The sequence below is a fragment of the Antechinus flavipes genome, chromosome 2 (genome assembly GCF_016432865.1).
Source record: "Antechinus flavipes isolate AdamAnt ecotype Samford, QLD, Australia chromosome 2, AdamAnt_v2, whole genome shotgun sequence".
NCBI classification, from domain to species: domain Eukaryota; kingdom Metazoa; phylum Chordata; class Mammalia; order Dasyuromorphia; family Dasyuridae; genus Antechinus; species Antechinus flavipes.
Genome location: NC_067399.1, coordinates 312,528,403 through 312,550,656, shown reverse-complemented (window position 1 = coordinate 312,550,656; position 22,254 = coordinate 312,528,403). Strand labels below are relative to the sequence as shown.

General features: G+C 33.7%; 1 protein-coding gene across 30 annotated transcripts in view; it reads left to right on the top strand.

Annotated features, from left to right (window-relative positions):
* Window positions 1-22,254, top strand: part of NRXN3 (neurexin 3) — a 2,067,316-nt gene that overhangs the window by 1,549,750 nt on the left and 495,312 nt on the right. For all 30 annotated transcript variants that reach the window (XR_007950618.1, XR_007950617.1, XR_007950616.1 and 27 more), the window contains one exon: window positions 8,919-9,100. Coding sequence is in view for 27 of the 30 variants with exons in the window: in XM_051977495.1 (XP_051833455.1) it covers window positions 8,919-9,100 (182 nt within the window). In the remaining 3 variants the exon portion in view is untranslated. The remainder of the gene's footprint in view (window positions 1-8,918; window positions 9,101-22,254) is intronic.

The window sequence follows — 22,254 nt, the reverse complement described above, 5'->3', positions numbered from 1 at the left end:
GATTTCTAGGTCACATATGTCATAAGTTTACTATCTGGGGATCAAGTACAAATCCTTCGACTTCAAATTATCAAATGGAAATTATTTCAGTAAAAAATGTTACCTGTTATCATGATTTTATGATGCAGTGTGCTTATCCAGGTATAGTGTTAATTTTACATTTCCATATTTCCTGCATGCCTTTTAGAGTTTAGGTTTATTTATGAAATACCAAGCTAAAACTAAATACATTTCATTGTCTAATTGCATTTTCTCTTCTGGCTACAATTTACCTTCTTCCTGTGTCTGGAAGTGGGTCTTAAATTGCTTTGTGGAGTAACAGGACTCTGATCTATAAGAATCTATCTCTTTGTGCTATCTCTGAAAAGAAACAGTTTCTTTCTCCTTCCTTCCTTCTTTTTTTCCTTCCTTCCCTTCTTCGTAGTGGAACAGTCACACAGTTAATAAGTACTGAGACAAGATTTGAATTCAGGGTGATGAGTATGACTGTACCACCTAGCTGTCCCTGAAATATCATGGACATGAACAAAAAGTCAACCTGCTTGGCTGGAGAGCCTATTTTTGTATTTGCCTTATTAGTGTTTATATCTTTCAATCATCAAATGCTGCAAACTGGAGTTTGGTTTATCATTTGGTTGATTACTTAATCTTAAGAAAATGATGGGAGAAATCTTAATAATGTAGATTAAACTTAAAAGTGTACCAATCATGCATTTTTAGAGAGCTGGTTGTTAAACATTTACCAATATGCTGCTGAATTCACAAAATAATCTTCTATGGTTTCCTAGGTTGGAACAAAATTGTTAGGAACTAAACAAAACAACATCAGCTGCTTGGAAACTTGCTAATTCTGCACTGCTATATGGCCAATATGCTATCATAGCATTTTTCCCTTTGGTTGAAATGATCTCTTTTTGCTAGTAAGCAGAAAATTTACATGGTTCTGATTATTAATAAACATAATATGTTTTTAACAGGAATATGGAGAATACACTGAGCAATGCTAGACTCAGCAGACATGGCATATAACATACTTGCCCTGTCACAGAAATAAGAGTCAGAAGTGGATTGTGAGGAGCATTTCATATAGTATATGAATGTTTAGAAAAAAACTGGTATAAAATCTACATCAAAAAGAAAAACTGCCTAGGATGAGAAAAAGAGCTTGATCATTCTTTTTCTTCCTGGGCCCTATACTCACATTCCTTTTATGTATTACCAATAAAAACATAAACCAACAAATTTATGTCCTTTAGATTATGAAAATACACAGGGACTTTATTGTCACTTGCAGGTTCAGTGCTATTGGTAGATGTGTTTGGTGTTTTCATTTTTACATAGGGATATAAGTCTTTACTTAGGGAGATTTCTCCTCTTTCCTCTTCTCTTGCAAAACTAGAACTATTAGAATTTAGGTGCTTTAAGTGCTAGTGCTTTCTCTTTGTTGATTCTCTCTAATTAATAGTAATAATATATCTAATATTTATAATCTTATATTTTGTTATATAGACATGGTTTTTCCTGGTTCTATTCATTTTGCTTTGTATCAGTTCATATAAATCTTTCCAGATAGAAATTCAAGCTTTGAAAAAAGTTAAAGGAAAGGAATACTATAATAAGGAGGTCAGGAGGGAGATTATTCTCAGCACTGAGATCAATCTATGTGAAGTCAAGGTGGTAAAGATAGAATGTCAGGTACATGAACAGAAAGTAGATGTGTTTGGCTGGTTCAGTTACAGGGGTGTGCTGGATCCAGCCCCAATTAGATAGCCTATAGTAGCATTTATGGGGTAGTGGGACATATAGATATGTGTGTGTACATAGAGATACGTATGTATGTGTATTATTGTATATGTATATATATGTACATATCTATATGTATAATTATACATACATATCTATGCTTACATATATATGTTTATGTATACACATATATATGTTCACAGATATGTATGTATCATATCTATATGCACACACACATACATATGGAATGCATACGTGTACACATATGCACATGCATATATAGTTTTTACAAAGCTGTTTTAATTTCATTTCTACTACTAGACTATTGGCTCCTTAACACTAGTATTTTGCCTTTTTTCGGGATCCCTATTACTTAACATAGAGCTTGGGACATAGAAAATGATGAATAAATGTTTACTGACTTGAAATAGTAGCTCTTGGGAATGAAACAAGAGAATATAATGACAATTTTTCCATGGTTTTATTTTCCATTGTTTTTAACTTCTTATTTTACCACACTGACTTTCATATTAATAGTATTTTTATGTCAAGGGAAACCAGCTATGCTGACTTTCAAGTTACTAAATAGATAATTGTGTCATAATTTTCTCAGTTGCTTTTTACTAATGTGTTTCAGAACTTAGAATTATTAATGAGACGGTGGGTAATTTTAAAATGGAGAATGTAGAGGATATGTATATATAAGTATATAATCTTAGAATAATTTTTATGTAGATAGATCACTGTGTGTCTGTGTGCATGTGTGTACACAAACTTATTATTTGTATATTATCAGAGACAGGTCAGTTGGTGAGAGATAGAGAGACAGACAGACAGACATAGAGAGATGATAGATTAGTGGAAAGGAAACTCTAATACTCTAGCGATTTAAATTGTTGCCCATGATTGTCACTCATCCTGTGTCTCATAAAATCCTCTTGTCTCATAAATTCACTATATGAGGCCCACCCAATGTACTGAGGTACTGAAGACTTTTTTCATATTATTTTGATGTTATCTGGCTAGCAGAAGAGCAGAACAGCCTGTTTTGTCCCTTGCTCTCATTACATGATTGAATCTGTTTTGTTTTCTAGTCATGAAATTCCCTAATATGCTTTTGTATTACTTATATCATTCTTTGTAATATATTGGAGCCAATTATCTTCCCTTGTAGATGTCTCCATTGTCCTTTAGACAAGTCTTAGCTTCAGTTCTTTGGAAACTGACTTCTTAGTTTTGTATCTATTGATTAAGTCAAATGCATAGGTTAACTGTTTGATTTCTTTAGTTAGGTAGTGCTGTGAATAGAGATCTGGGCCTGGAATCAGGAAGATCCAATGCTAGCCCCAGACATTTATTAGTTGTATGACCTTGGGCAAGTCACTTAATCTATGTATACCAGTTTCCTCAATTATGAAATTTGGGTAAGAATACCATGTGCCTCACAGGGCTATTGTGAGGATCAAATGAGATAAAATTTGTAAAGTGCTAAGTGTAGTTTCTAGAACTTCATAAGTCTTTTTTTTCCTTTCATATTTCCTTCTTTCTATATTTCCATTTTCTTTCGTTTTTTTTTAATGCTTCCATTCTTCCATTTTCCTTTCCTTCCTTCCTTTTTTCCTTCCTTTCTATTACTCTTTCTTCTTTCTCTTCTTTCTTTCATATCTTTCTTTTTAACCTAATAATATATCCATCCAATAATAAAGTAAATGGTGAAATGGTAAAAGTAAATGGTACAGTCAACTTTACTTTCAATGTTCATAGAATTTTTGATTTGTAGGTTATTTATAATCTTCATTCACAGCCCAAATCAGTCCATGGTCACAAATGATAGGACTATTTAAAATAAATAAATAAATAAATACATGTATATGTATGTATATATAGATATAGATACATATGTATATGTATGTGTGTGTATATATATACATATATATGTGTATATACACACACATATATATGTATATATATTATTGCCAGGAAGAGAGGGAAAAATCAAGTCTCTGCCTCCATGTCTGATGACATTTCCAAGTCTAATAATGTAACACAACAGAAAATTTCCAAATTAGTTCATCTCAGCTTTTTTTCTACACCTCTGTAGATAATTGAGAGGTATGTACTATCCTTTGTTCATCAAGATAACACTTCTGATCTCCTATTAAAAGAAAATATGCTTTGAAAGGTTTAGAAAGAAATATTAACAGAATTATCCTGATCCATTCCCATATCTATGCATTAAATAGTTTAAGAGGACTATGAACTTAGGGAATACAATCCTAGTAGAACTGGTAGAATTCTGTCTGTCTAGGGTCAAAATTCTTAACTTTATATGTGTATGGATCCCATAGGCAGTATAATGAAGCACTGTGGAACCCTTCTAAGAATAATATTTTTAAATGTTTAAAAAGTACTTAGGATATACAAAGAAATTGATTACATTTAAATATTTATTTTTTCCAAGTGAGTACAACCAGGAGAACTTTGTATACAGTAATACCAATATTGTCCAATGAAAAATTGAGTGACTTGCCTATTCTCAACAATACAATGATTAAAGACAATTCCAAAGCATTCATGATGAAAAATGTTATCTGCTTTCAGAGAAAGAACTGATATTGTCTGAATAAAGACTGAAGTATACTGTTTTTCTTTATTTCTTTTTCTTTCCTTCTCCCTCCCTCCCTCCCTCTTTCTTTCTTTCTTTTTCTCTTGCACAAAATGACTAATGTGGAAATGTTTTATGTGATTGCACACTTATAATCTATATTATCTTACCATCTCATGGAGGGGAAGGAAGAATAGATGGAATTAAGAACTTAAAACTTTTTTAAAAAATGTAAAAAAAATTTACATATAATTGGGGAGAAAATAAAATATTATTTTAAAAATAATATGAAGGATGACCCAAATGTATATATAAAATACCCATTCTAAAAAAAACCCTGCTCTAAAACAAGAGAAGATATATATTGTTTGTATTAGTCTGACCATATTCTAAAGATTGTGTTCAGTTCTGAGCACTCCATTTAAAGGGAACAAAAACAAACAGAAGAGGGACTGAAGGAAGTTGATCATCTTAATGGAGAATAGTTTCAAACTGAGACTATATAAGGAATAGTTAAAGAAATTAACTATTAGATTGGATTTAGACTGGAAAGGCGATTTAAAGAGACAGAATAGCTATATTTTACATAGTTGAAAGACTTTTCTGTGGAAGGAGGATTTGACTTATACTATGATTTTTCATGGCCTTGAGCAAGAATCAATATGTAGAAGATATAGAAGAACAGATTTGGACTTTAATACATTTCTAAGAATAAGAACTATCCCTAAAATAGAATGGACTAATTCATGACATAAGGCAAATAGGATGTGGAGAGCTAGCCTTGGAGATAGAATGACCTGGATTCAAGTCTTCCCTTTGAAATACTGACTCAGTGTCTGATATTTGAGATGCTGTAGGCAAATCATTTAGCTTTATAGTACCCCTCACTGCAACATAACCTACCCCACAGATCTCCATGGCTATAAATTGCACAGCAATTATGGATCTAGACTACTAGAAAGAATTTCCTCACCAAAAATTCCTTATATTAATAATTTCACAGATCTATTTCTTATAACCCTCAAAAAACAAACAAATGAACTCCTTTACAATTTATTTTCAAATTAGTCCTAAGCTATTACTGTCAAGGATATCATTCAGGAGATTGCTAAAATTAAACTAGATTATCTGTAAGGTGCATTTCAATTTTGAAAAAAATATTATTATAACAAGAAAAGGAGGTTATGTGGTGATTAAGGAAAGGCAGTGTGATACATTGGGACCAATATTTCATTTAAAGTCACAGTCCTGATGTGGTCTAGGATAAATGTACCTACAAGCCTCACTATATGGCACTGCCAGAAGAGCACTGGACAATGCTTTGAAGTGAGAGACACCTGAAGTGGAATTCTGCTTCAGACATTAGCTATATAATGTTGGGCAAGTCACTTAACCTCTTGTAGACTCAGTTTCTTCATCTATAAACTAAGGGAAATCATAACCCCTATGTAGCTTCTAGGGTTCTTGTGAGGGTCAAACTAGATAGCAGATAGTAAATTTTTCAAAGATTGAAGCATTAATTAAATGTTTTCTGTTATTGCTATTATTAAAACACTTGACTTCTCTGAGTCTCAGTTTCCTTACCTGTCAAAAAACAGGTGTTGGACCAAATGGCCTTTGAGGTACCCAAATCTCTGATTCTAGATAATTATCAAAATTCTAAGGCTGGGTAAGTAGGGTGTAATTAAAATAATCAGGAAGAGAACAAAGAAGTTGCATTTAATTTATAAGGAAATATCTATCCTATAATTGATCTTTATTGTTGTAAAAATCATCTGCTGGATAGTATTATGGAAAACTAATATGAATCGATCCATATAATGGATTGAACAGAATACTTGGGATATGATATAATGAGATTTTACAGATTATTACTAACACTCATGCTTTGATTTGTTTTGTTGTTTTCCCCACTTTTGAATTAATCTAGGCCAGTGCAATCAATCATTTGGTGCCATAGAAATAAAGAATTAAAAGAATGGTGATGATGGCTTTTGCAATTAATCTACTTAAAGTAAATTGTTCAAATTCTGTATATATGGACAGATGCCATGGATAATTCATGATCCCCAAATCTCTAATTAACATGAAGAGGTTTGGAGTAGGCTTGTCAACAGAGGGTGGTAAACATTGATGTGTATACAAAATTAGTCACAAACTCACCATTAGATATCGAAAGCTAAATGGAGGCAGTGCAGTAAATTACTTTAACTTCCCCTAAAGATTTAGAAACTCAGAGGAGGAAAAATGAAGCAAGGATAATAGATTATATGTATGCTGAGCACACTGGAGTATCTAAGATGGTGACCTTTAAGAATGGACAGAATAGACTCTCTTTCTCTCACTAAAGCTGAATTTAGTTCAGTACTTGATGATTGGGTGAATTCAACATGTACTTCTAATCCCAAACATCCCTACAGTTTGCCTTAGGATTTTTGGACAAGCTATATATATGTTTTTTTTAGTTCACTCAGTAGTACCCAACCTTCTGGCTGGCACAGATGTGTATTAACTCTGAAAGCAAATGTGGCCAAGATATATTAGGATCCTCAGTAGATGTCATAGAAATCAAAATTGATTACTCAGTGGAGCATATTAAAGCATTTCTAAAAGGCAAGCACATGTTCTTGGGAGCTCAGGAAGAAAAGTTTCATATCAAACTGTTAGATGAGATGATTCAAACTAGTTCCAATTGTTCAGTGATGAAGAGAGCCATCTACATCCAGAAAGAGGACTGTGGGAACTGAGTGTGGTTCACAGCCTAGCACTTTCACTCTTTTTCTTATGGTTTGCTTGCATTTTATTTTACTTCACTTTTTATTTTGTGCAGCACAATAATTGTATATATATGTATGCATACATTGGATTTAACATATATTTCTATCATGTTTAACATGTATTGGACTATTTGCCATCTAGGGGAATGTATGGGGGAAGAGGGAGAAATTGGAATACGGGGTTTTGCAAGGATTAATGTTGAAGAATTATCCATGCATATGTTTTGAAAAATAAAAAGCTTTAATTAAAAAAAAAAAGTAAATAACTGTTAGAAGAAATGCCTGTGATGGGAGCCTTCATAATATGATGGAAAGAGCATGTATTTATTGTCAGAGTACCTGGGTCAAATCTTACCTCTAATACTTTCTAGATATAGGCTTAGTCATGTCTCTGGACCTCAGTTTTCCTACCTGTGAAATGAAAGAATTAGACTAGAATGGCTTTGTGAATCCCTTCCAGATCTGAATATAGCCCTTTGAGAATTTCATTTATGACTTCATATATGATGATAAAGAAACAAGATTTTTTACTTCCAAATTTAGATTATTTTCCACCTATGTTACTATTTTCAAAGGGAGTGAAGTGGTAGAAACAATGAAACCTACAATTTAGTTTTTAGAAGTAACTCTTGATTATGAAAATTTCCTGTGCTTTTCAACTTTCTGTCAACTTAGCCAGAAGCATTGAGAAGTTAAATGATTTGTCTATAGTCAAAAGTTCACTTGTCTTAAAATCAAGACTTAAACCCAAGTCTGAATGATTCTAAGGCTGCTACATCCACAGTGCCACAATACATAATAAAATCTGTAATTTGATACATGGAGTATTTTTTTCCTAAATTCCCTTTTCTCTTTTATATTTTTAAGTAACAATGGGGTATGTTAAATAATATTAATGACAATCCGTTGACCATTATTAATTGTTTTAAGATATAATTTCTTAGTATAGATATCATAGTATTAGGACTTTCATTCAGTTAAATATAGTCTGACCCCTTTTCTTTGGCATGTGGTTGAAAAAACGGTTTTATTATCATTGTTTTTTTTTTTTAATTCATTAAAATGTTAGAGAAAATTAAAAGTCTTTTGAGTGCCCCACAATCACCACACTTAGAAAACATATTCTTTTTTTTTTATTATTTAAAGGTTCTAACACTTGTAAGTACCTACCCAGTGGGCTAGAACTACAAAGCATGGCAATAGTATTTGTCACAATGTGTATGTTTCTTTTCAACTTTTTTATTTTCTGGAAGGTGCTCTAAGTGTTCAGCAGAGGATATAAAAATATGTCTTTGGGCCTTGGTATTCTCTTAACTTATATAAGACACTTCTGGAAATGGAACTGGTGCTTCACTGCTTCACTGAATAGAATTTACTTATAACTAAGAGGAATCAAGGGCTAGTCTTTCATGTTGTACATCTAGTGTATAGAATGTAAGATTAATTCCATTATTGAGGAAGGGAGGGCTGGAGAAAGGTTTTTGTCACAATGCATAAAGATCTCAAACACAAAGCATTGTCTGTCCTCTCCCATTTCCCAAAAGCAATGGGAAATGTTAAGAGTGTGTCTTTTTAACATCTGCTTTGCTATTAATTCATTTTGCCAGCATCTTTAATTTAGGGTGACAGCAGACTCCTAGGCCCTGGACACCATCACTCTCAGTAACAAAACATTGTTATGTGAGAGATGTTCTTCTCCACTGCTGTTTAGAGGCAAATCTCAGTAGCTTTACTGCAACTTGTGAAACCAAAGGAATTAGGCTGACATCTCCCTCTCTCCTTATCTTTTGCAGCTGGTGCTACATATATCTTTGGGAAAAGTGGCGGACTCATACTCTACACCTGGCCTGCGAATGACAGACCCAGCACACGCTCAGATCGCCTTGCTGTGGGCTTCAGTACGACAGTGAAGGATGGCATCCTGGTTCGAATTGACAGTGCTCCAGGACTCGGTGATTTCCTCCAGCTTCACATAGTGAGTAATGGACCCCAAGCTGGATATACTTGTCCCTTAAACTTTTCCTTTTGCTGTATTCTAGAGAGACACAATGGACTAATCTAGATATGTGCTACAAGTGTGCCCTTATAAAAAGTAGCCTTTGATACAGTGTTGTTATCATATTGTCATCATATTGGTGATGTAGGTCTATTCAGCCCAATGCAGAACTCAAAGAGTCTGGGACTGGTACTAGGGGAGCAGTTGAAAGGAGGAAGATGGTGCTCTGATTCTGCTGTGCTCTGATTCTGCTAATGCAAGTGTTAGAGAAGTTGATCCACTTGTTACTTCTCTTCTTTGATGATAGCCCGACAATGTAGTTTGCTTGCTGTATGGATAAAAAAAAAGTCATTAATAGTTTTCTTAATAATCTCAGGTGTAACTAGAATAGCAGATTTGAGTATTAAAGATCTTTCAGGCTGTTGTTTTCTTGGAGTTTTTTTTTTTTTTTTTTTGAGAATGAAAGGTATGGTGAAGAATGATAACCAGAAGGGAAGAAAAACACCAAGCTTGTTCTAGGACTTATGCCTATAAGCTAAATGAGCATTTACACTTAGTTATTTGATACCATGTGGACTCAGTGCAATTCTAGGAAATTTAAATGATTTGGGGTGGAAAATTGCCATGCTATGATGATAGAAAGTATTTTTATAGCAACAATTAACCCATTTTATAGTATGTGCAGTCTGGAAAAAAATGTAGGCTAAAAAAGGATATGATTCTCATCTATAAGTACCTAAGTGCAGTTACCAAGAGTGAAGAGAGGAATTGTTCTCATTAGTTAGCAATGACAAGGCTAGAAAGAATGGATTTAATTTGGAACAATAAAAGTTCAGTTTTAAATAGCAGGAAAAGGGAAAGCAGTTAAGAGAAAAGATCAACTGGGGAATGCAGCCAACCCTTGAAGAAGGAAAATAATCAGATTTACCTAGAAAATTTTGAGTTTTGAGTTAGAGACATGGTATTTGGAGAAAATCAACAATTTTGATCAAATGCTTGCCAGCATTTAGATATGACTGTCTTTAGTTTAGGAAGCTACAACTTCAGTTATGTCTTTCAAGAATTTGTTATTTCAAGTAACAAAGAAAGTGAACAGTTTGCCACCCTGATTCCCCTAGCTGGTAGCATTCTCGCTTCCCTCTGAACCACAGCCCAGGCAGAATGCCAAGCAGCTCTGGGGAGGAGAGGAGGAATAGTTAGAAATTATAATTTTGAAAACATGGAGACTGGCCCTAGAGTCCAACCATAAAAGTTTAGGTTTCCATTCTACTCCCCTCATCTCTTTCTTCTGTCTGGTCATTATAGTGATACTGTTCACCTACTCTTAGGAGCTTTAAAAATGAAGTTAAAATTATGAGAAGAAATAAGATAGATTTACCATAGCATTTACCTCAGGATCTACCCCTGGGATCTGCCCAGTAGAAATTTTCTAAAACTTTGCTGTGTTGTGCTTTTCAAGCCATAGTTAATATACTTTTTGCCCTGGTATCTAATAGTATAAATATAATTGTAAACAGTAGGCATTTAATAAATCTCAGATGTCTTATACTTTGCCTCTGGGAATAAAACCACATTTTGTAAATCAAAGTCCTAATACTTTAAATCTTGTGTGAGTTGGAAGATTGTGAAACACATATTGATTGACTTATGTCCACTATAAACTGAATATTAGCAGTAGTTCCCTTCCTTTTTCATGATTTACTATATAATAGGGTAGTTAACTAAAAACAATGTGACAGGGTTGCCATGTAACAAATAATTAATCCATGACCTGGAACCTTTTAATGATAGGATATTGGGAACTAACTTCATCTATTTCTGCAGACATAGACACTATGTAGATAATCTTCATTCAGATACATGTTTAAGAGAGAGACTTTGTTGACCTATGAGGAACTGGAAGACCCTCTTGCCATTTTAGCTTGGATTTTCAGCTGACAGCATTGGTCCCAAACTGGCATTGGATCATGGGCTTCAGAGTTCATAGGAAACTTAAAGACCATCTAATCTAAACCCCTCATTTTACAGATGATGGAACTGTAACATGAGGGCGCTCAATGATCTGTAAGGTCTCTTTCAACTCTAAATTCAATTATCTTGTGACATGAAAGTATAAGAGAAGCAAGAACATTCCTCAAAATTGTAGCCTTGCTGTAATTGTGATTGGTATAATTGATGTGTATATGTTTTAATTTTTTTATTTGAGCATAAAAACTGAACTTGTGATTTCATCAGTATAAAAAACTCCTGGATTTGGAAATTTCCTCTGCAATTTATCTAGTCATAGAGAATTGCCTAATAGGTTGATAGACTTGTCCAAGATATCCATTTATTAAGCCTCCATTGCCTTAAACTTTGTCTTTGTGAATAAAAGCACAATTTTTAAATCTGAATTGTGATATTTAAAAATCCACATAAGTTAGAATATATAACATATTGATTGATTTATAATTGTTTCAGTGAACTAAAATTATTGATTAATAATTATGTATCAAAGCAGGACATGCACACAAGTCATTCAGTCCTCAGACACCATTGTACCTTGGTAGCAATAGATCTCAGTATAACATATACAGTATATACAAATAAGTGAATGCTGTCATGTCAAAGTAGCTTCTTGGAAGCTCTCATTCCAATAGTCTCTCAGGACAATAATAGTTAACATTTGTATGGCACTTTAAAGATGGAAAAGGATTTTTACATGCCATACTTCCTCTTAAACCTATTTAAAAGAATGTTTTGATCACATTCCATCCTTACAGTTATCCTTTGAGGTAGGCAATGGAAAGAGAGAAATCTATATGGTGCAGTGAATGGACAGAATACTTCACTTGGAACCCGGGAGACTTGGGTTCAAATCTAACCCCTGATACTCACTAGTAGTATAATCTTGCTCAAATTACCTAATCATTGTTGTCCTCAATTTTTTTCATCGACAAAAATTGAATGATGATAGTTATAGCATTTACACTGAAAGGTTGTGATTATCAAATGAGATATTGTATAGGAAATATTTCACAAACAAAAGTCTATATACATATCAGTATAATGATACTAATAGTAGTAGAAGGAAGAGACTGTGGGAAGTTGGGTAGTACAATGTATGAAACATTGGACTTGGAGTCAGGAAAACCTAAATTCAAATATAGACTTAGACATTTACTTGTTGTATGACATTAGGCAAGTCACTTGACCCCTATGTACCTCTATTTTCTCTTTTGTAACATGGGAATAATAATGCTATCTATTTCCTAGGGTTGTTGTGAGAAAAATGAAAAATTTGTAAAGTACTTTGCAGGCCTTAAAGAATTATATAAATATTAGGTGCTGGTCCTGATATTTAATTTACATCATAATATTTAAAAATACACGAGTCAGAATGCTATACATAACAAATTAATTTATAGTGTCTCATGTGAACTGATACTAAGTGAAGTGAGCAGAATCAGGAAAATACTATACATAGTAACAGTTACATAGCACAATGATTAACTTTGATAGACTTAATTCTTCCCAGCAATACAATGATCCAAAACAATTCCAGTAGACTTATGATGGAAAATGTACTCTACATCCAGAAAGAGAACTATGGAGACTGAATGAGGATAGAAGCATGGTATTTTAACTTTTTTTATTTTTTCTTTCTCATCATGTTTCCCTTTTGTTCTGATTTTTCTTTCACAATATGCCTAATATAGAAATAGTTTAAAATGATCATACTTGTTTAACTTATATCACTTTGCTTGCTATATTGAATAGGGTGGAAGTAAGGGAGGGAAGGAGAAAAAATTCGAAACTCAAAATCTGACAGAAATGAATATTGGAAACTATATTTATATGTAATTAGAAAAATAAAATATTATTAAATTCAGAAAAAGTCATTTAAAAATAGCTAGTAATTATATGTCAGATAGATAGTAGCAGGAGCAGGAGCAGGAGCACCAGTAGTAGTAGTAGAAATAGATGTCATGGTGACATTGTTAGCCCTCTTTTATAGAAAATGGTTTCTACCACCTAGAGTAGCTATTTTAATGAGATAATGTATTTAAATTCATTATAAAAATATTGTTGTTGTTATTATTACAGATGAGTAAATTGAGGTCCAGTTCTAAATGTCATATAACTTACTCCAAAACATTCAGTTATCAAATGGCAAAATCAGTATTCAAACTCAGGTCTTCTAATTACACATCTAATGCTTCTTTTCCCCTACTTCCCTGTTGCCATATTGAAACATTTATTGAACACTTCATTTAAAATTACTTTCAAAACTAGTTCAATTTCTTTGCTGGTAAATTTAGTTGCTTGAACATTCAAAAGTTATTTGGTAAAAGTCTTTTGTAAAACTTTTTAGATTATATGTGTATATTTTTTTTACACATTTCTGTATGAGTTGAAGAGAAAAATCAGAGAAAAAAAGAAAAACCATGAGAAAGGAAATGAAAACAGAAATGATTTTTTTTAAAGGTGAAAATAGTATGCTTCAACTCACATTCAGTCTCCATAGTTCTCTCTCTGGATGCAGATAACATTCTCCATCCCAAGTCTATTGGAATTGTCTTGGATTACCAAATTGCTGAGAAGAACTAAGTCTAAGTTCTCCCCTTTCAGAGCCAACATTTATGATTCCATTATTTTGAATTTTGCCATTTGGTCCTTTTTCCCTCTACTTTCTCTTCCTTGACAACTTTATCCACCCCTTGGCTTCAATGATTACTTCCACTCGGGTGCCTCCCAAATCTATCTCTTCATTCCTGACCTCTCCTCTGAGGTCTAGTCCTGCATTTAAACTACTATTGAATATATCTACGTCAAAGTCCTGTCTTGACCTCAATCTCAATATATCCCCCAACCGAACTCATCATGTTTTCTTCCAAACTAGTCATTTTTAAAAATATCCCTATTTTTTGATTGATGGCATGATCCCTTAATCTAGTCACTCAAGCACAAAACCTTTAAGCCATTTTTTAATCTTTTCTCTCTTTCACCAACTATATCCAATCAGTTGCAAGTCTTACTGATTTTAATTCCATGCTGTCTTTTTTTTTTTTTTAAATCTATGTGCTTCTTTGGACAACTAGATGACTCAGTAGTTAAAACACTGGGTCTGAAGTCAGAAATACCTGAGTTAATGACCCCAAATAAGTCATTTACTCTGATCGCCTTATTTTTCTCCACTGTAAAAAGGGGTTAATAACCCCTTTCTCAAAGAGTTATGAGGATCAAAATAGAGAATATTTGTAAAATGCTTAGCAACAGTTCCATGTACGTAGTAGGTATATATAAATGATTATCCCCTTCCTTTCCTTTCTACTTTCATCACACCCATGAAGTAAACATGAAGTTACTTGCTAGCTACTGTAAGAGCTCCCTGAATAATATCCCTGTCTTTAATCACTTTCTTCCTCAATTTATCTTTCACAAGGATGGCTGAATGGTCTTTCTAAAGTACATATTTGATCACATCACTCCCAAGTTTTCTAAGGTAAAAATTTAATAACCACCCTACATAATCTAGCAACAACTATCTACCATTCCAGCCTTATTGTTTATTAATCCTCATAGTCACTAACTAGACCACTTGCCAGTCTGTTATCTTATCATATATGATATGATAATCCACAAAGCTAATATAATCTTTGTTAGTATTTGTAAGTAGATGGCTTCCTAAAGAAAGAATGCTATAGGCCCTCAGCCCTTTGCTGTAAATAAATAAAACACACTTGGAGTATCATTATCATCATAATAACTAGCATTTATATATACTCTAATATGTGTCAGGAACTATACTAATGTTTACAGATATTTTCTCACTTGATCCTTATAATAACCTTGTGAGATAAGTGTTATAATTATCCCCATTTTATAGTTGAGGAAAATAAGGCAATTACATGTTGAATGACTTGTCTAGATGACATAACTAGTAACCATCTGAGGAGGAATTTGGATTCAAATCTTCCTGACTCTAGTTCCAACACTTTATCGACTTTACCACCTAGTTATGGTATTCAGTTTAGGGTGCCAGGTTTAAGGAAGAATACTGAGGAGAACACAGAGGAAGCTGATCAAAATAATGAGTAGACTCCAAACCATTATATAAAAGGATAAGTTGAACAAATCAGGGATTTTTAGCTTAAAGAAATGTTAGGAAGGACATGATAACCAATCTTAAAAATGCAAAAAAAACTATAATGTGGAAAAGGGATTGGATCTCTCTTACTTAGTCTCAAAAGAAAGAGCAAGAAACAATGGAGAAAAGTTAAAAATTGGATTTAGATTCCATGTAAGTATAAAGTTTCCTAAAAATTAGAACTGTCCTAATGAAGAATAAGGCAGTTAGTTGCCACAGTGGATGTAGAGCTGGGCCTAGAGTTAGCAAGACTTATCTTTTGGGAGTTCAAATCTGGCCCTCCGACATTTATTGGCTATGTGACCTTGGGCTACCCACTTAATCCTGTTTGCCTCAGTTCCTCTTCTCCAAAATGAGCCGGAAAAGAAATAGCAAATTACTCTAGCATCTCTGTTAAGAAAACCCCAAATGGGGTCAGAGAGTTGAAAATGACTGAAAAATAACAACAAAAATAGAATAGGCCATTTCAGCAGTCAGTGAGGTTCCTATGAGAAGACCTCTTCAGGAGTAGGTTGGATAATCATTTGTAGATTATGAAAAAGGGTTTCCTGTGTAGGTATGAGTAAGTTTGGTTAAACCAGGGCTTTTTCACTTCTGAGATTCTCTATTTTTATGATTTTTCTCCTTCCTTTAAAAAATGAATACTTGGATTTAGTTCATGGCATTATCTAAGTTGTAAGCTATGTTGTAGGACCACCACAATGACAATGATCTTCCAAATCCAAAATAATATTTCCAACCTAAAAGTCAAAAAGGTATTTTGTATTTTTTTTCTTTCTTTTTTTTAATTATAGCTTTTTATGGACAGAATATATGCATGGGTAGTTTTTCAACATTGCCCCTTGCAATCACTTCTGTTCCAACTTTTCCCTTCCTTCCCTCCACCTCCTCCCCTAGATGGTAGGCAGTCTCATACATGTTAAACATGTTAAAGTATATTTTAAATACAATATATGTGTACATATTTATACAGTTCTCTTGTTGCACAAGAAAAATAGGATTTAGAAAGGTAAAAATAATCTGGGAAGAAAAACAAAAATGAAAGCAGACCACATTTATTTCCCAGTGTTCTTTTTTTAGGGATAAATGGTTCTGTTCATCACTGAATTGGATCTTCTCATTACCAAAGATATCCACTTCCATCAGGATTGATCCTCATATAGTATTGTTATTGAAGTATATAATGATCTCCTGGTCCTGCTCATTTCACTTAGCATCAATTCATGGAAGTTTCTCCAAGCCTCTCTGTATTCATCCTGCTGGGCATTTCTTACAGAACAATAATATTCCATGACATTATGGTATTTTGTATTTTTAAAAAATATGGCCTTGGGACAGCTAGGTGGTACAGTGAATAGAGCACCAGCCCTGAAGTCAGGAGGACCTGAGTTCAAATCTGACCTCAGGCACTTAATACTTCCAAGCTATGTGACCCTGTGCAGGTCATTTAATCCCACTTGCCTCAGCAAAAAAAAAAAAAAAAGTGGCCTTGATAAGTCCCTTAACCATTTTCTAGGAAGTCTTCAAAACTCTTACATGGCACATCTGCTTTGGTAAGAGTTAACTCACCTAAGAGTTCTCTATACCAAGGAAATCAGTCAGTTATCCAGTAAGCATGTATTAAGTTCCTACTCTGTGTCAGACATTGTGCCAAACATAAGCCCACTACCTGTCCATATCCTTCTAATAGATTGTAAGCCCCACAGCTAAGTGGTAAAATGGATGGAGTACGAGCCCAGAAGTTAGGAGGATCTGAGTTCAAATCTGACCTCAGACACTTATACGTTTCCTAGCTGTGTGACCCTGGGCAAGTCAATTAACCCAAATTGCCTCAGAAAAAAAAAAAAAGATTGTAAGCCCCATTTGGCTGCAGTGATTAGTCCTTTTATCTATCCTGGAGCAAATTATAATTCTCCGCACATAATAGATGTTTATTCTTTAATTGTATATAAATATATAAATTCTATGTCTTATTATTCATTCCTATGACACCATGTGGCTATTCCTTTTTTTTAATATATATATAAATATGTATTTTATTTATTATTAATTTTTTACTTATCTCAAAATATATAGTTTTTTTTTTTAATCTAAAGCAAAATGAGTTAGATATTGCTTGTTTAAAACCAGGAAATATTTTTGTAGTCTCATTTCTATGATGTATTATCCTGTGTTGATTATTTAGAGAGATCTTAATGACACAACAGATAAAGAGTCTGCACTTGATGGGTGTAAATGGATCTTGAAGGCTACATGACATGAGTTTCTTATAGAGTGAATGCATGTATCATAGAACTAAGAAATCTTTTTTACCTACAAGTCTCTCTGCTTCATTTAAATCCATTGTTCAGCAATATACCTGTCTTGAACATGTGATCAGAGTCTCTTATTCTTTTACCCATAACAGCTATATCTTAGCCTTGGTATCTAGGCACTGAGGAGTAGGGGCACATTATGCTAACCCTTCTTTACACAATGATGCCTGGGAAATGGCTGAACTGTACCATTGAGAAGATTACCGTGAAGTGCCTACTATTACTATAATAAAACTCTTGATGACCTCCTTTTCACCCCCTATAAGTAGAGAGTAGGGAAGAATCGGGCAGCAATTAGTTTCTCTTTATGTAGCTAATACTAGATGGGAAAAAAGACATCCTATTAGTTTCTCTGTGTTTGTAATTTACAGTAAATCCTTTTGGATTCATTTTTTAATTATGAGCCTTTCAGGCACAGTGGAAATTTATGTGCCAAGGCATCTGTTCTGTATGACAAGAATCTTCAGCTTTCACCAACCATATTCCCTCTAGAATCTTGTTGCCAGCCTGGGAAAGCTTGAAGATGCACCATTTAGGATGACCCTGCATTAGAAGCACAGAATTGCCCCTGTTTCAGAAGTTTACACCCCAGAAGGGATATGTTCTGGAAGCAGTTGTTTTTTAATTGTCATGGCAGTTTGCAGATGATGGGAAGAGAAGGTTTTTAAATGAAAGAAAAAAATAAGGATGAGCAATATCCATTTGGGGTACAGGTTTGACTAGGCAAAATAAAGGATCCAAGTTGGCATTTTATATGTTGCAATAGTTTTGTATCTTATATAAGAAGAAACTGACTGAATAACAACCCTCCTATCTTTGTTCTTCAATGTGAATATTAGAAATTGTTTGATAGCCTAAATGAATCTGTATGTATGTGTGTGTGTGTATATATATGGACTATACATATATAGACTATATATATGTATATATATATATAGACATACATATATGGACTATATATGTATATAGATACATTTTATTTTATAAAAAAGGATCAGGGACTCATTTTCCTCTTGTTTAAAAAAGGCAGTATACACAAATTGCCATATTGGAGCCTTTATGATGAATATTCCTCACTTTGTTAGTGACAATTGATCATTATCTATGGTGGATTAGGTGAATTTGACCAACATCTACATTAAAGCTAGAAGTGACCTTTGGGTTCCTCTAGTACACACACACACACACACACACACACACACACACACACACAATCACACAATCACACAAACACATACTCCTCATTTTAGATAGGGAAATGTTGAGTAACCTACCAGAGGTCACATAGATAGTGAATATCTGGGGCAGGATTTGAAACCAAGTCCATTGATTTCAAAAGAAATGCTTTTTCCTTCTTGATATTTCTTGTTATCCTCTTTAATCTCCAACACATATAAATACTCCAATTCCCCATAGTTACATGGGGATACATGAATTGCCAACCTGGACACTTTGTTGTGGCTGTTTCTAACTGAGATATTTGTAGCAATGCAACATTTTCCAGTTTGGTCCTCAGTGGGGCTAGGTGGCAACTCTCTTAGATACTGTGGATTTGGCCAGCAGCTGGGTTGGATCTCATTCAAGAACTGTGTTTGGGAAAATCTCAAAAGATGAACAGAGAAATGCTGGAACTCCTGAGTGTGGTGGTTGAGCCCATGTGGGATATGAGAACAATAAAATGACAGTGGTGTCCGACAGGTATAATTCCATTTCCCACAGATGACTGTGCACTGCAGGCCAGTTATAATTCCTTCCATTGCTGTTTCTTCTTAGTGACAAAGTCCTTTTTGAGTTTCCTAGGCTTAGGAGCTTTTCCAGCTCATTAGACACTTGTGTAGAGAGAGCCTGCTGGGGATTCTCTCAGCAGCTTCCAAGCTTAGATGTGCCATCTCGGCAGAGACAGAGGAGAACATGGTGGGAGGGAGCTGGAGCAGGGATTTGATGAATTGGAAGGCTTATGTAAGCCATGCTGAGGTTAGGGTATTGGCCAGGACATTTGTGAGTTGTATGTATGCTTTGGCCTCTGTGTATCATTCCCAAGTTACCTCTATTGTAAACTCTTAGCTTCCTCCTCTCCCCCATCCCCACCCCTACCACACACACAGTTCCTGTGATTTCTTAATAATGTTAGTTGTAGTTGTCCATTGTGCTTTTTAAACTGGGTGTCCAGATACTGATTAATACAGTGTAAGAAAGGGGATGTCACAGAAATGAGAAATAATTCAATTTGAAAAAACCAACTTTTTTTGGCATGCCTACTATGTGTCTGATGCTGTTTTGGAACCAATGCTAGATATTGTAAAAAATTCTCATTATGGTATACAAGGCTTTCCACAAACTAGTTTATCTTAATCAATATGACTTCTTGTTTTCTATTTTCTAGTCTAACTTAACTTCTTACTCTTTTTTGTCTCAACCTCTCCCATTTCTGTGCTTTTTTGTTTATATTTTTTGCCTTCTTAGAATGTTTTCTCCTGCTCCAATCTCTCTCTCTCTCTCTGTCTCTCTCTCTCTCTCTCTCTCTGTCTCTTTCTGTCTCCTTCTCTCTCTCTGTCTCTCCCTGCTGTCTCCCTGTCTCTGTGTCTGAATGTCTCTTTCTGTCTCTGTCTCTCTCCCTCTCTCCTTCCTTCTCAATACTTTTACTGCCTTCTGTGATATCACCTCCTACATGAAGTCTCCCCACCATCCTTATTCCCATGAGAAAATAATCTTCTCTTCACTTGTAACATTTTATCTGACTCTGCCCTTTCTACTTATCTCTCCTTTGAATCATCATTATTTCTATGCTTATTAGGTTATAACATCTTTAGGATCAATGATATATTTTTTGTCTTTATTTCTAAATCCTTAGTATCTTACATATGATAGTTTATTTAATTTAATGCATTCTGGGACATAGTAAACTTTCAATGTTTGTTGACAGCCTGCCTGAATATCTTATATTCCCTTCAAATTCTCTACATCTATAAGCCTATCTCTATTGATAGAGAGAATTCTCACATTTGGAGTATTTTGTCCTGGTAAAATAACAGGTGTAAATGATAAATAAAAGAATGGATAAATAAATAATGCTTGGACAAATTTAAAGGATCCTTTTTTCACATTCAAAAGTAGTTGAGATTAATAGGCCTACAATTAGGACTCTAGAAAATTCCTTTATTATGTCTTACAGAACTAGGTTTATCTATGGAAAGCAGAACAGTTATTTCACGAGGATAAGCAAATCTCCTTAATTTTCCTGAATGTCACATTACTATTCATTATTTCTCTACACAGTATTATAACCTAAAGCAATCTGCTTCTTTATAGCTCTTTTACTATAACTATTCCAAAGTAGAATATTCTTCCTCCAAGTCTCTTCTTTAGTTATGCAGCTGAATTAGAGAAAATGGATATATAGATAGATAAATAGATGTGTGTATATATTTCACATTATAGTGTTTTTTAAATTCTTTTTAAAAAAAGTTTCAGTGAGACAGGAAGTACAATATTAGAAATAACATTAGAAAAATTTTTCAGAAATGATGAGCCATAACCTTGGACCAAAGAACTTGGGTTCTATCTAAGTATTATTGGTCTTTGGCAGATCAGAGCACTGTTAAATTACTCTAATACAATTTAAATCTTATCACACATAAATATATTTTACAGTGATCAGTGACTGTTCCTGGAGGCATAGGTCACAAAGATGATGACAAATGCAGTTGTTTACGCTACCAAATATCAAAGATCTTCAGAAAGTTTGGTTGTAAATGAAATGTATAAAATCAGAAAAAGTTTTTGATGATGGAATGATTGGAATTGAAGATGAAGAATGATACAGGTGAAAGATTTTTTTTATCCAAGTTAGCTAAGAAAATAAAAATCAATGTCATCTGACATAGTACTTTATATACAATGGGAATTCAGTAAATATTTATAATTCATTCATCATGAACTCTAGTAACTCTTCATAAAATATATCTATGTCTTATTGGGAAAGTCTCAAAATATTCAGGGTATGTACATTTGATAGATTTAGAAAAATTAGGATTATGATAACACTATTGATTTCCCAGCATTTCTTTAAAGAGTATTGCATTCCTCTAAAATTTTAAATCATTTTAATCAACTTTTTTTAGCATTACTCTCATTTTCCAATAACCCCTATCCTTGGGACTCTGCTTTGTAATAAGGAAGAAGCAAAGTGACATTTCAACCATGTCTGATTGCATAGGAAGCATGTATGCCACATATGTAATTCTCTACCTGTCTATAAAGAAGAAAAAATAATATTTTATCATTACTCTTCTGGAATCAAAATTAGCTACATCTGAGTTCTAATGTCTATTAGTGATAATGTTCTTTTTAAAAAAATATTAAAGCTTTTAATTTTCAAAACATATGAAAGGATATTTTTTACATTGATCCTTGCAAAACCTTGTGTTCTGATTTTCCCTCTACCCCCTTCTCTAGATGGCAAGTAATCCAATAGATGTTAAGATATATATTAAATCCAATATAGGCATACATATTTATACAATTATCTTACTGCACAAGAAAAATCAGATCAAAAAGGAAAAAAAATGAGAAAGAAAATAAAATTCAAGCAAACAAAAAAAGAAGTGAAAATGCTATGTTGTGAACCACACTCAGTTCCCACAGTCCTCTTTCTGGGTGTAGATGGATCTCATCATCACAAGATCATT